We start from the raw sequence: 15,103 nt of genomic DNA on the forward strand, positions 1-15,103 counted from the left end.
ATACTGATGGACAAACCATCAGGAAGCAGAGCATTTCTAAGCACCCGAATGCTTTGCAGGACTCGCTGGACAGAAAAATTTAGGAAAACGAGCTCTTTTGGTGAGAAATGTGAGCCCCGCCACTTCAGCTTAGCCAGAAGGAAAATGTGCGTACAACAAAAAAAAGGATAAAAAGTTCCAGTTTGTTGACGCTGAACTTACTTAGGTTTGGCTCAAGTGAGACAAATGCTTGGGCTGATTCAAACCTGTCTGAGTCTGTTTCTCGTGCTTTGGTTTAAAACATCGAAAGCAAAAGTCAAGAGACCCCTGAGCAAGGTCTCTTTCCAAGGAGGCTCTGGGAGGTGCTTTTGTGTTCACTTGTGGAGTGTGACATGAGGAACAGATCTCCTGCAGACGCCTCCAACTCAACCGTACGCTGCACGGTTGTTTGCAAGTCTCGGGGCTGCGCTCCACGCCTGCGATGATCACTTCCAGCCCCGGGAATAACTCTGCTAGCACGTGTCATGGATTCATTTGCACCAAAGGAAGATGTGGTCTGGGGAGGATTAGTATCTAGACCTGCAATCCAGGGATAGCAGAGATGAAAGAGACCTCCTGTGAAACCGTGTTCAGCCGATGGCACTGCCTACACGGGATTACCGTCAGCAGAGTAATTCTGAACATTTGTCCAGCCAAGGTCACAGGAGGCAGTGGTTCAGCAGATGACGGTCCCACCTCTCAGGAACTTCACTGGTAACCAGCCCACGCTTTTTTTTTTTTCTAATATATTCATCTGGAGTTCTCGCAGCACTCAGAGCAACTCCTCCTCCTCCTCTTACACATTTCTGTGCATGACCTTTGCTGAAAGAAAAACATTCTTGAAAGCTGAATACACACACTGAAGAAATCCTGGCCATGACGTCATCTCAAGCCATGGCAGATGTTGGAGAGAGCGACCCAGCAGCATGGCGATGACCGGAGCAGATAAACCTGTGCTGTGTCTGCAGGTGGCGTAACAGCAGCAGCAGCAAGGCGGGCTGCTTCCACCCGGAGCCATCTGCATTCACAGCCCTCTCCTGGGGCTCCAAATGGAGATGCCAAACTCAGTTCCTGCGGAGGAGCAAGGCAGAAAATGCTTTACAGCCCACAGACTGTAGTTTGTCCCCTTACCTCGGTCCTTTCCATTCTGCATTTTTTCTGTTTCTTCTTCATCTTCTTCCTCTGCTTCAAAAAAAAAGGAAAAAAAAAAAAAAGCAAACATGAGACAAGCAGGTGAGAGAATAGATGCTTGGGGAACTTTTCTGTGGCAAGGAAGAACTGGCTTTTCAGGCATAGCGGACATTGGAGGGGAAGGAGGACGAGTGTTCAGGCTCCCAAGGAGAACCTGGATGGAAGCATCATCATCCTTCCTACGGCATGGTGCCTGTTCACTGCTGGCGGTGAAACGGTCCCCGCTCCATCCTGATCGGATGATTAGAGGTTGTAGAATGCTAGCTGGAAGCGGTGTCTACATTGTCCGAAAGAGTGGACTACTAGCTGGCCCGGGTAGTACTGGGACCAAAGTTCCTTGTGCACTCTTACTTTAGCACTGTAAGAAACAGAGAACTGCACAATGTACACAGTGGGAAGGAAGTCACGACTTTTATGCCGAGGTCAAACCTAAGGAAGAAAAATGAAAACCGTTTACAGTGAGGTGAAAACCTTGGAGGGTCCCTCCTGGCGTTGCAGGGTTTGCCCACGCAAGGTGTTCAGGTACGCCGACGCTCACACTGGGGCAAAGCCACGTAACTGGTGACAGGCTGTGCCCCCAGAGACAGGCGCTCATTATGTCTGAGAGCTGGTGGTTCATTATATTTAACTCCGGCTAAGTTGAAGAGAGTTTATGGCCAGGCTCGTATTTATGTAGCAGAGAGCGGGAGCAGAAGGTCACATTCTTCTGCAGATGGTGGCTCATATCTCTCTGTGCAACATTTCAATGAGACCTGTGTAAACAGGTAATAGTTATTATGAGCAGTGATATCACTTCTGCCTACTTCACATGCTGCTGAGAGCAAAGAAAGGGAGAAAACCCTGCAATGAAAAGCACAATTTGAAAAACAGAAGCATTCTGAATTGATCTGATCAAAGGGGTTCTTATACACATTTGATCTCTTTGTTGCTTTGACAGCAGGACCGATGAGACACCTGGGAGTCACACAGTCTCTGCCTACTCAGCGATGGCTACCAATGAGTCCTTAATGCGAATGCAGAAGACATCACTGACAAAACCAAACGCATTTTTAATAACAAGAGACATGACCTGGAGCTCAGCAGCCGCTCTGCGTCCTGAACCTGGCTCCTCTTGGGCAGCTTTGCAGGGCAGGGGCCGAGCCGCCTCCGGCAGCGTCATGCCTGGTCCCTGGAGACCAGCAGTGGGTGTCTTTTTAAGCTCAGTTAGGAGTAAAAATGACGTCAAGTGTTCCCTCTGCAGCACCAGGAGCATTCGACTATTGGCACAGGAGAAGGGGGATGGCCAGAGCATCTCTGGAAGCCCATCTAGGAAGGGGCAATGCAAGCAGTGTTTCCTTTCCAAAGGAATCTGTTTTCTGAGCTTGTGCAAAGGTACGGAGAGGCAAACAGAGGTGTGGGTGGTGTACGCACCCATGTCTCACAAAACGCTCAAAACACAATGCCTGCAGCTATATTGGGCGAGCCTGAGGCTGGAGGAGGTGTCTATTCTCACAGCGTACCTCCAGGACAATATGTGTTAAATCCCACTGACTCTCATCAGCTGAGGATAACTCATGCTTTTCCTAATTTACACAAATGAAATGATTTCAGATACTTTCAAGGGAGCCTTCTTTAGTATCTGCATATCCTCAAGTAGGAGACTGTAATTAATTCCATTTTCACTCCCTTGTGAACCATAACTGCTTTGCACGATCCCCGACAAGCCTGAAAGGGCTGTCAATAGCGCAAACCCGGGCTGTTTGCATTTGCCAAACTCTCAGGGATCTCAGAGGAGGGCAGGAGCACCGCAGGTCCAGCCGTCGCTTCAGCTCTGCCACCAGCCACCCTGGACCAGACCCTGAGCTCAGCCGTACCGCTGCAAACGCGCTCCTCTATTAAAAGCAAAAAATAAATTACTGCAGACATCTGTTTTGGGCAGAGGGTTTGTTCACTGGGTTTCAGCCTAGCAGGAAGAGAGCTGTGCGTCTCGAGCATGGTGATTTATTGAAGAAACACACGGCCCTTCACTGCAATGGCACCAGCGGTGCTGCTGTCATACATGAAAGACTTTATTAACTCACAGCTGCCTTTGCAGCCAAGACACGGGGTTTAGACTGGGTGAATTTACTGCTTAGCAGTAAAATATCAACCCGGTTTATAACTGTGACTTCTCCATTAAGGGCAGTGGGAACAAAAAGCCTAACTGGTTTTAACATGGAGTTTGATAAGTTTATGGGGGGATTATGAGATACAGCAAGGGGTTGGGGGAGGTACGAAACAGAAACCATGAGGTTCAGTCTGAATACAGAATGCTTTACTTTTTTCTTAAGAGAAGGCAGCCCACAAACAAGCTGCTGGAATCCTAAATGATCATATATTCCATCGCTGACAAAGCTTGAGAGCCACAGGATGCGTCCCTGGACTATAGCAGAAGCTGCTCCAGTCCCATCAGGGTGTTTACTTACACTGGCCCAGTAAAAAGGCACGAAGGGAATAATTATCTTTCTTCCACATCGCTGTTTAATCCTTTGTTGCAATTGGCCTCACATACATTTACTATATATTTGTGATTACGGCATCTAACGGGGATTCATGGCAGAGGAGTCTCACCTGCTGCTCAAGTATCGCTGTCACTAAGCAATACTTTGGGGAGACTCACTCACACATCTGCCCTGGCTTCTGACTTGCTGGCTTGTGTTGTTAAGGAGCTCTGACTTCCAGAAGTGGGACTGGGAAGTGGCACTTCTCCTGCCTCGTAAGAGGTCCAGGACATGCCTGCAGGGTACTCTGGAAAAGCTGCTTAATGCTGTTATATATGCACGATCAATACGAGCAGGAGCGCGGGAGCTAGATGTGAGTCTGCTTCATGAATCACCAAACGGTCCTATCAGCCAGGCTTGTATCTGCAGAGTATTGCCTTAACTATCAGTGATAAAAATCAATGGAAAGCCTGTTCAGGAGGCATTTGGAGTTCTCAATGACGTTAGCTATAAAGATTATTTTTCATTTTATCATTGAAAAAATGAACACATAATCTTGCATTACGCTTTAAGTAGTTTTTATAAAATATAAACCTAAAGACAAATCTCCAACTTGTGGCTTCAAGCTCTCCTTTTTCTGCTGCGCGATGTACCGCTACGTTAACTCTTACCTGAATGAAGTTCCTTCACCAGCGATGACATGGTGTTGGTGATGGAATCGGCTGCTACCAGCAGGTCATTGCGGAGGTTCCTCCTCGTACCTGGGAGGAGAGCAGACACACAAACAGCAGGAATTGCACGTGCCGCACTGCCACTGCCCAACCTCCTCGCGCCGCGATGCTCGGCCACGCGTCCCTCACTGGTCCCCACCAGCGTCCCCATCTCGGGACAGAGTTTGGACACCCCAGCGTACGGCAGGGCCCCATCAAAGCAGCTCGGCTTAGCAAGAGATGGTGATTTGCTCTGGAACAGCCCAGTTCTGCTTGGCTGCCTGATTGCCTGTTTGGATAATTAGCTATCACACCGCTCTTCTCCTTGACAAGGACAGCGCTCGTACGGCAGCTCAAGGGCAGACGCTTCTCTCTCCATGACAGGAGTCGCTGGGCGCTGGCTGTGGCGCAGCTGATCCACGCTTTTTGTTTGTGCAGAGTCGTTATCGCTGCTGGCTTCTCTGTTGCAATCGATATTGCTCAGGTTTGAGCGGAATAAAAGATAACCGAATTCTCGCCCTCTGCAGAGCTCTCCTCTTGCGTCACTGGAGGAAGCAATCCTCTTCCTCGGTGTGCCACACAGCCGGGGGCATGGCACCTTGCTGTCACCCACATGACATTGCCCAGTTCCAGTCTGCACACTTGTCTTGTGCGAGCCTCTGCTCGAGGGACCCGCTCACCCCATCAGCAACCTGGACATCTGCCACGGCTCCGTCGGAATGACCGGGACCAGCGAGGGGCCACGATCTGCAAAGGAACCGTCAAACCGGCTGCTGCCCATAAGAGAGATGAGTGAGGGCAGCAGGAGCTGCTGCGTGTCGGGGATAATGCTTATTGCCTCTTGCTGATGCTGGGAAGATAACGATCTCCTTCGCCATCTATTCTGGTTCCCCGTGCCAGTCCCTCCGGCAGAGCCAGCCATATTCTCGCGGAAGAGCTTCCATCCTGCCGACCGCAGCCCAATTCTGCTGCGCTCCAGTGCCTGCAGATGCTGAGTACGTGACTCCCCGTCCTTGCCGAGCCCCCTTTCCTCCGGCACCTTTTCGCGCTGCACTGTTTCGGTTTTATTTGGAGGCTTTGATGGCGCGGGGTCACGTTTTCTGCCCTGGCAGGTGGTCTGTAGCTGCAGTTTCTCAGGTTGCGGAGCCAATGGCCCTGAGCTGCAGCTTTGCTGGGAGCAGGTCCCTGTAAGGGTTCATTGGCCCCAACTCAGCCGTCCCCGTGCTTTAACTGCTCACAGAAAATGGCTTTAGGCGGTCTGTTATCCCACACAGGCACCAGACGTCCGCACCGGCGTAGCTGCCAGGAGCATCGCTTTGATGCTGAGTGTCTGACAGTGCTCTAAGATCTCGGCGTTTGGGATCCTGTCCTGCCATTTACTCCAGCGAGGGCATGAAGACAACACGTGGAATTGCTGGAGACATTTGATGTGACATTTTGCAGCTGTACTGAACTGCAGTAACGACAACTGTACGTTACACGTTTACTTTTGTTTGAAGTCGGGTGTCTCTCTCATTCCAGACGTGCCGCTTTAATCTCCCAAATGCTGTGCTGGCTTTTACTCCGTCCTTGGCTGGGGTGCTGTCAGAGTGCCTGCTCCTACATTTTGCCTATGGATTTTGGTGCTGTTTGAGCGCTGCCAGAGCACGCTACTGAGCTGACGTGCTTTCCATCAGCATTTTTTTCCTCCAGGTTAGGTTGCCAGCTGACCAGCATCATGCCCAAGGCAGCAACAAGGCACTGGGTGTTCCTGTGCACGTACAAACAGTGTGCAATTCCCAGGAAAAAGGCAGATCTAGGCCAACAAGTCTGGGACCTCTGACTTAGGGGACTCCTCTGCATACAGAGGCCACTTTATCCAGGCCTCTAGATGTCCCAAGTCCTGTCACTGCACGTGACAGTGAAGCACGGCCACCACCCTGCCCGGCATTACTTTTGGGTGTGAAAGGTTGTAAAATTCCAGCCTGTCTCCCCTGTGAAACAGATGAATAATGTTAACGAGCACGTCTGGACATGTACGTGCAGAAGCCACCTGAAGCCCTCCTGGCTGGTGGCATTCAGTTATTTTATTATGTGAAAACATAGAAATTTTATCCTGTTTCCTGTGTTCTCCAGTTGCCCTGATAGCACTAATTGTGCAGATTGCCTTTCCGGAACGATCATTCCAGGAAATTTATTACAGAGTCTGTTGACCATTCTTTTCTTGCAAGGGTTTTTCCAGTAGTTGAATAAGCCACCACTGTGGTTATCATGAGAGGAACTTCCACCTTTCTGTTGCCAGCGGCGGATCGTATTTGCATCTAAGAAATCCTGAGGGACTGTTTTCTTCTCTTTCAAGATGATAAACAGCAGCATTAGTTTTCTAATTAGATGGTGGCCTCTGTATCTGACTATTTCAACCGGAATACCATCCGGACATTTTATTCTACTACTGTATTACTGTGTTCTCTCTCTTTGGCCAAGTGGAAGATCAAGAGATCACCTATGGAAGAAACTTACCTAATCTTAAGACTATTTTATTAAAATCACTGGGATTCAATTCTTTAAAGGTTTCCTTCTCTAGACCTTCCTGCACTGATGGGGAAGCTCGCAGAAGACTTGTGCCCTGGGAGGAAAGACAAGACGCTGACATCCCTGCCCGCTCCCAGGTCACAGCAGCAAGAGGTGGAACAGTACCGAGATCTTCACTCCCTTTTCCTCCTCTCTCCCACTGTGACATTTTATAAGAATCTGGTGGACACACAAAAGTTAGCAAAAATAATTTAAATGTTTTTGTTAAAAAACTCCCATAAAATAAGTGTACTGCAGGCATTGCCTATAGATTTTTTGCTTCTGGGGAGTTGTCACCCCCACCGACACCTAGCTGTTGTCATGTGGCTGCTGTACAAATCCTTAGCCCAGCCCTGAATAGTTTTATACAACACCTGGTTCATTGCAACATATATTGCTGTCAGGTGTTAAAAACCTAGAAAAAAACAAGTTTTCACTTTGGGCAATATCAACAGGTCCTGACGAAGACTATCGCCTTATGAACCAGTCATTCAGGTAAAAGGCATGAATAAACCCTTGATTAATTACATCAGCTTCTACCGGAGCCAGGAGTTTGAGGAAGACAGCTCTGGTGATTGTAAACCATGCAGAGAGAAGTTTGCTTTGTCATGGCTTTTGCCTGTATCTCCGAAGAAATAAGCAGATAGATAAGAGAGCAAATTTGGATGCCAAAGCAATACTGTAAAATGAAAAAAAATCAAGTAGGACAGCTAATGTACTACTGTAATCATGTGTTCATTACTCCTAGCAGCAGAAAGGAGATAATTTCATGTCTTTGTGCTCTCCTAATTAAAAAAGGAAAGGGGAAAATGATGAAGCAGATAGAGCAGATTTTCCCAGTAACTGGTAGGACTCATTGCGCTGCTGTTCCACTTTACGCAGCCTGGAAAAAGAAAGCCAATCTGCAAAGGGGGGAAGGAGAGGCAGCTGCCAAAGAAATCAGTTGAGAGCTCTCGGCTGTACCATCAAACTTGTTGTAGAGATGAAGAGGAGGCGACTGGACCACCCACAGCAACAGATGGAGTGTTGTGCCTCTGGTATTTGGCATCTTGCCTCCCTGGAAATGCCTGCTTCTGCTGTCGTTTCTGGAAGTGTTTAGAGAGATGAGGAGCTTGTTCCTACCGATGGGATCGGAAAAAGATATATCCTTCTCACAGAGGAGTTGTAGATACTCGGACTGGATGTCCTCCTTCACCTGACCCGTTCACCGGCTGAAGTTCTGGAGAACAAGTAACAGCCTTTCCCTCTACTGAGTATGCTGGGGGCTACGGGCTTGCAGTCCTTGCGGTAGCACTCCAGGCATCAAATACCAATTAAAAGTATTCACTGATACTTCCTGCTCCTCTGCTACCATTTTGTAGTCTCTTTCCTCACCTCCTTCTGGCAGCAGCTCATTTAGGCAAGGAAGAAGATCGTTCTGGAAGGATATGTGTAATGAGAAGCTGATAAATGCAAATTGTTATTTAAAATCTGTTTGGTTTTGAGATATATCTTCAGTTCTGGGAAGTTTGTTTTCATGTTTTCTTTGTTTTGAAAAGGAGACCATCTATCTGACAAAGGTATTTGACACTGATATTCACGATTTTCCCTACCCAGAATGAGAAAACAACACCTCCAGTTTTGTGACTCCATATGATACAACCTGTCATCTTTTAAAGAAATAAACAACCCGGCCTCTGCAACAAGATGAGGGCTCTTGTTTACTGCAAAGGACCAGTACACAAGAGAGGCTGCAGCACCCCGGCACTACAGGCTCTAAGATGTCCAGTACCCGGTGGGATTTCCCACGGAGTACCAAGAGGTCCGTATGAAGAGTTGCTGCCCACCGGTTGTCTCTGCCCGCAAACAGGTGAAGTCCTTGCCAGTGCATTAGGGAGAGGTGGATTTTCTGTCCTTCTTTTTTTTATTGTCAATGAGAAGAGTATCAAATACGACTGGATGTCCACCTCCAGAAACACGGATCGTGTTCAGAAACAACCTCTGTGTCTGTCAAAGGTACGTGGGGAGACCAGGTCCTGCTGCTGTTTTTCTCATAGCTCTACATCCCGGAATGCTTCTGGAGTACTAAAGATGAAGAGTTCTGGCCCAATATGGGCAAAAGAGAAGAAAAGAATGTGTAAAACCCAAGTGACACCACTCCTGAGAAATACAGAGTATGGGCACCCGTTCCTACTGGGAATGGCTTCCTTCACCATGAGCAGAGCTGAAGTAGGTAGGACTGAAGAATAACTAATTTCCCTCTCCTTTGCAGTGAGATGGTCCCTGAAGGTAAAAAAATATTTGCCAAGATTCTTGACAGCAGACTGACAGTCATGTCTTTGCTTGCTGCCTTCCAACATCGCCAGATAGTAAAGCCTCTTTGGTATTTGAGGAAGAGGCAGTGGTCTGCATTGGGCTGAACAAGTTTCCATTTCATCTGGTTTTCCAATTTTGGAGCCCTTCTTGAGCCAACAATGGGTTTGACATGGAAAAGTTTGACTTTTTTGAAACGCGTGACTGTAAAACTTTTTTTTCTTTTTAAAAAGCAACAGCAGCTAAGTATAAACTCACACTACCTACAGAAGTTGGGGAATAAAAATATGTATGTCAACTGCTGCCCTGATTTTCTACAAAGCACGATAAGCTGTATTATCCACAAATGGACAGCTTACCCATTTGATCCAGCCACACTGATTTTAGCAAAGAACTGAAGGACAAGGTGGTCAGACAGGAGTACAGCTCAAACTACCTGATAATCCAGCACTTCTTATGTCTACTTACGGAGCAGTTGACAGCAATGAGTTTAGGCCAGAAAGTGATATTTTTTTCAAACACAGAGGGGAGTAACATGTAGAAAAGGTGCAAAAGAAGGAGCTCCGAGTGTTGGAGCAAGAAAAAGTTCATTGTCCTATCTGTCTTTCTGCTTCTTCATTATGGTCTTCCTCTCTTCTCTCTTCTCTTCTCTTCTCTTCTCTTCTCTTCTCTTCTCTTCTCTTCTCTTCTCTTCTCTTCTCTTCTCTTCTCTTCTCTTCTCTCCTCTCCTCTCCTCTCCTCTCCTCTCCTCTCCTCTCCTCTCCTCTCCATTTCTCATGTTAAGCACTTTTTTCTTCTTGTCCCCAGAGGGCTGCTGCACGTCTGTGTCTCCAGCAGAGCAAGCAAGCCATTCTGCAGATGTGCACGCCAGCCAACCGCTCCATTAGGAACAGCCTTGAGGTGTGCTGCAAAATTTCAGCTTCCTTTCTGCCTCATAACCAGCAGAGAGGCAAGTAGCTATTAGATAAATACTCTGGATAAGAGGCCTGCTTGTTTTCTTGCTTTTTGTCATTAAACTGTTTTTTTCCTCTTGCAAATCATAGCACAGTTCAACCACCAGATTTGTAAATATGACCAGTTTTTAATATCTAACTGTTAAATTACTTGTGGGCGTAACTTTCTGGGATGGAAGATCCCTTCCCCGGAGGGAAGTTCACCATCACAGAAATAATTTCATCAAGTTATAAAGATTAAAAACGTGTCCCCAATCTCTTTGGTCTAGAGCACAGGAAAGGGATTCGTAATTATTGTCTCACTATTGGTGAGTTACGCTTTTGTTGTATACACAGAATCATCAAATCATAGAACGGTTTGGGTTGGAAGGGACCTTAAAGATCACCTAGTTCCAACCCCCCTGCCATGAGCAGGAACATCTTCAACCAGATCAGGTTGCTCAGAGCCCCGTCCAACCTGACCTTGAATGGTTCCAGGGATGGGGCATTGACCACCTCTCTGGGCAACCTGGGCCAGTGTCTCACCACCCTCAGCGTAAACAATTTCTTCCTTATGTCTAGTCTGAATACACACTCTTTTACATGATGATGGCAGGATTAAGACCAGATGTGGTTCTGCTCTATGTGATATTCACCTTGTGTGAAAGCTTCCTGCACATCTCCCCCGACACCTGCAAGCGAGTCCTGCGGGACGTGAGTTGGTGTAGAGCCGGCGGAGGTGGATCTGACGGGCATGGGCATGGGGCGGCTGGCTCCGTGGGTGGGCGAGGAGTGTGCTGAGCCTGCTGCTTGCGCCTGCACGGGAGACACGAGACACAGTTTCCAAATTTTAAACTTTTTTTTGGGTCAATGTCTAAAAATAATTCTGTAAAAAAAAAAACCAACATAAGGAAAGACGCTTCACCAAAACACTCTCAATTTGAGTAATGATGTGATGCATGATCGGTAGATGTTGTGGGAGGACCCCGCGGTGGTGGCACGCTGGGCGCAACGCATCACGCGTCGGCCTGCAGCACCCAAGGTTGTGCTGCACGTGGTGCTCGCAGCCATGCTGCCTCCGGTGCAGGATCTGACCCGTGGCCTCCGCACCACATGCTTACCGTGTCACTGGTCAAAGGTCAGGTTGGAAAAAACCCCAGGAAGGCATGGAGTGACCTTCCCAGCCGTGTGCTCCAGAAGGACCCGTCAACTGCTTGGCATCGGCTCATCCTTCCCACAGGCAGCAGTGAGGAAACCCCCAGAGCTCCGCAGTGCCACTGAGGCTCTGCGGGAGGTCCATCCCCTTTTTAGATTTATTTTTATATGTCTTATATATTTCTACTTATTACTAAAATAGTGATTTTAAATCTTTTATTTTACATTTTCTCCAGCCAAACCCGCCCCGTCTCTGTCGTGCCGCTCCAAGAGCCTTGCGAGCAGCTTCGCATTGCGGGTGCTGGTGCCTTCCTTGAGAAGGCTTCTGGTGCTCCCCTACAGCCCTGCATGGATGACGAGCGACAGTCCCAAGGGTCTTTCAGGTACTGCCTATGTACGCAAACACTGCTGAATTTCATAGCAAATCACAAATAAACAGAGAATAATTTTTTCCCTGTGGTTCGAAGGCTCAGAGAAAACTGTTGCAATACTCACTCGGGCAAAACTCCCACTGGCTTCAAAGAAGATGCTGCCCCAGCAAAGCCTCCGGAGCACAACCTGAGGTTAGGCACTGGAGCGATGAGCCCAGAAAGGAGAGGGACTGACAAACGTATGAGGACGAGATAAATACAGGAGACTACATGCACTTACTGGCTCCGTGCTTTCAAAAAAATAATCTCACTTAAGTACTCGGCATGTGGTGCCAGCAGGAGAGAGAGCAAGGAGGCATTCACCAAGTGATGCACCTCGCTGGGTATTTAAGGACATTTGCAGAGAGCTCAGTTCCCCATCTCCCTCCTCCGGCTGTTCATGCAGGTCTGTGCAGCCTGGCCGGGCCCCCCGTCCCCGGCAGTCGCTTGCTCCCCCAGCATCCATCCTCACCGCCCGGGAGGCAAAGACGTCACACTGCCCCGGAGCATCAGCCATTACTTACGAGAGCTTTGAATGTGCACAGTATTACTTTATTGTTAATAATCTGGTTGTTCTCTGCAGCCACTCGTGTCTGTCAACAACCTCTGAACCCTCTTGCTCAACTGCAAAGTTATTAGTGATCAGTTTTGTCTGGCTTTGCTAACAAGGGTTTATGATCTGTGACTGTATTTATATTTAAGCACGGTCCCTATGCTGCTGTTGATTAAAGGAAAGCTACTCATAAATAATTACACATGAAGGGCATTAAAACCATACAACTACTCTGAGCAAATACCTGGTTTGTTTGTGCCATTTGATTTGTCGCCCTTTTTTTAAGCCTGTTCATCGTTTGCTCCCTTTGACGTGCATCAGTTACCGGGGCAACCCGGCCGGCACAGCGACGATGCGGCACGGTGACACCGCCAGCACCCGTGCAGCCGGTCCTCGCGCTGCCACAGGGCACGGCATCAGTCGCCGGCATGTTTTACCCGTGCTCATGTTGAGCGTTGCCCTGCTGCAAGGTCCTGCTTCCCATGGGAGCGCCCAGGAATGGGATGCTGCTCGGGACCATGTGGGGATGGCAGCAGCTCCGGCTAATCCCTGCCAGCCCAAAGTTGATATTCTTATTAACATGAAAATCTAGTCATGTGTAAAATTGTCATTTTGAAACTGTATTAATAATAGGGGGATGAAAAGAAGTGAGTAAAATGTTCTTGTGACACGGGTGTGTGCAGAGGAGAGGGCTGCAGGGGGGAAATGACGTCTTTCAAAGGTAAAATCATTAGAAAATGCACATGCCACACCAGCAACTTCACTTCCCCACACTAAAACCTCAAATAAAACCTTAAAAAACGACCTGAAAATGCACAGAAACAGGCAGGAGTGTCTGAATTTGCATAAATTTGTGGCAAGACGCCTGCCCACCGCTCGGCGCTCCTAGTCCAGCATGTGGGATGCGGCAGGGTGGAAGCGGCAGCGTTCACCCATCCCAGGGCTTTGGTTCGGAGGAACCGGTTCATTCCCTCTCCTCCTCCCAGACCGAGTGTCAGCCTTGGCAGCCGCTCAGATGAGGAAAAACAGCCCAGGCGTAAATTAAGACTCAAAACCAGGAGGCAACCCAGCGCTGACACCCACATCGGAGGCAGCGGCCGGTGAGCCGGAGCTCCCCGTTCCCCAGGAGGGAGCCAGAGGAGGGTGTGGGAATATTTGATGTTTTGAAGTTTGTTCCCCAGGTTGCACCTCGCGTTGCGGGACCTCGGCACGTGTTCCTGTTCACCACCTGAGATCTGCTGAGGGTGGCAGGTGTGAGAGGGATTACAAATGAAAAGCCACCTAGAGATTTTGTTAGTTGGAAAAGCAACGAGTTCAATTAATGGAGTAAGACCTCACCGCTGACCTCCTTTCCCCAAAACACATTTGCCTAAGCTGCGAGGGGACAGATTTTACCCTGTGCGGCAAATTCCACCCGTCCCACCCATCTCCACATCTGGCCCACGGTGGTTTTTGCAGATGTGCTCGCTCCTTGGACCAAGGGGAGACCCTGAGCCCCAGAAACACCCACGCTGATGGGCTGGCAGCAACAGCCGGGAGAGCAGCACCCCACGCACACGTAGACTTCGGCCCTTGGGAGAGGGAAATCTTTTTTTCACCGTCATTTATCCGTGAGACATGCTGTCTACATTTATATTCTTAGAGTAAGTGCCCAAGCACTCTAATCATTTTTTTAAAGTTTTTTTTAACCGCTGGGCATGCAGATGGTCCCTGCTGATTTGCATACTGCAGCCACCGGAGCAGAGGGGCTGGGAATGTCCCTCATCTGCGTGATGACGCGGTTCCTGGAAACCGTAGTGATTTTGAGAACAGCTTGTGAGGTCACACACAGACAACATATTTCCACGGGGAGCAGTTACAGGGCAGAGCTGCGTTTCCCTGCTGCTCCTGTCCTCATGCATGCTCACGCTCCCGTGCTCAGTGACTCTACGTGATGCACCCCACAGCACTCAGTAGTCGAAGGAGGATCTGAAAGTTTTCGGTTCAGTGAAGACTTGAAAATCACCTTCACAAGAAACATGCACTGTCCCAGCCTGCCTGCTGGAAACACGGCGGCTGCTCAGGACCACAGGGCTGCAGTTCCCAGGCTGCTGGTGCTCCCAGAGCTGCACTGGGATCCCCACGGGCTCCTCTTGCTGCACTGGGATCCCACTGGCTCCAGAAGCTGTGCTGGGACCCCAGGGGCTCCAGTAGCCGCACTGGTGGGTTGGCCCCAGACAGCAACTAAGCACCCACCAGCCGCTTGTGCGCTCCCCACCGGTGGGATGGGGGAGAGAAGTGGAAAAGCAAAAGCAAGAAAAAACTCCTGGGTCAATCTGGGATGGACTTCCTAGCCAAGGAGGGATGCGCCTCTCACTCCTGATCTAGAAGATGAGTAAAAAAACAACTCCTGGCCAACACTGACACTAAACCTTCTTGTGCAGCATTGACCAAAAGGCAGGTGGGAAATGCCGTGGTCTGAGCTATACCTACATGTGCACGGCATGTGCAACCTTGCGGGGGCTGTTACAAAGCCCTCCAAGTTTATGTCTCTAGGACGAAAGAAAGAATCTGATCAATTGTGGATGATTTCTTGGGAGATCTCTCTGAGGCCACAGTTCCCATCAGACGGCCACATTTTTCATGGCTTGAGCCTGACATAGCCTGAGCATCGATGGAGCTTTCCCAGGCCAGTACAGGAACCAGGCATGAAGAAAAGTAGCAACCATCACTGCAGAACTTAAAACCCAGAAGTAGCACTGGCATCACGAGCACAATGGACAGAAGCTTTGGGAAGGAAAGGAAGAAAGATTGAGTCCAAAGCAAATGTAATGATGCATTCACCAAATTACAA

General features: G+C 48.8%; 1 protein-coding gene across 6 annotated transcripts in view; it reads right to left on the minus strand.

Moving 5' to 3' along the window:
• DTNB (dystrobrevin beta) overlaps window positions 1–15,103 on the minus strand; it is a 214,487-nt gene that overhangs the window by 9,558 nt on the left and 189,826 nt on the right. For 5 of the 6 annotated variants that reach the window (XM_052809548.1, XM_052809546.1, XM_052809549.1 and 2 more), the window contains 3 exons: window positions 10,809–10,968; window positions 4,340–4,429; window positions 1,150–1,203 (listed from right to left, as the gene is read on the minus strand). In XM_052809548.1, coding sequence (XP_052665508.1) covers window positions 1,150–1,203; window positions 4,340–4,429; window positions 10,809–10,968 — 304 coding nt within the window. The remainder of the gene's footprint in view (window positions 1–1,149; window positions 1,204–4,339; window positions 4,430–10,808; window positions 10,969–15,103) is intronic. The other variant, XM_052809547.1, reaches the window with a different exon arrangement.

Source organism: Harpia harpyja, chromosome 15 (genome assembly GCF_026419915.1).
Source record: "Harpia harpyja isolate bHarHar1 chromosome 15, bHarHar1 primary haplotype, whole genome shotgun sequence".
NCBI lineage: Eukaryota > Metazoa > Chordata > Aves > Accipitriformes > Accipitridae > Harpia > Harpia harpyja.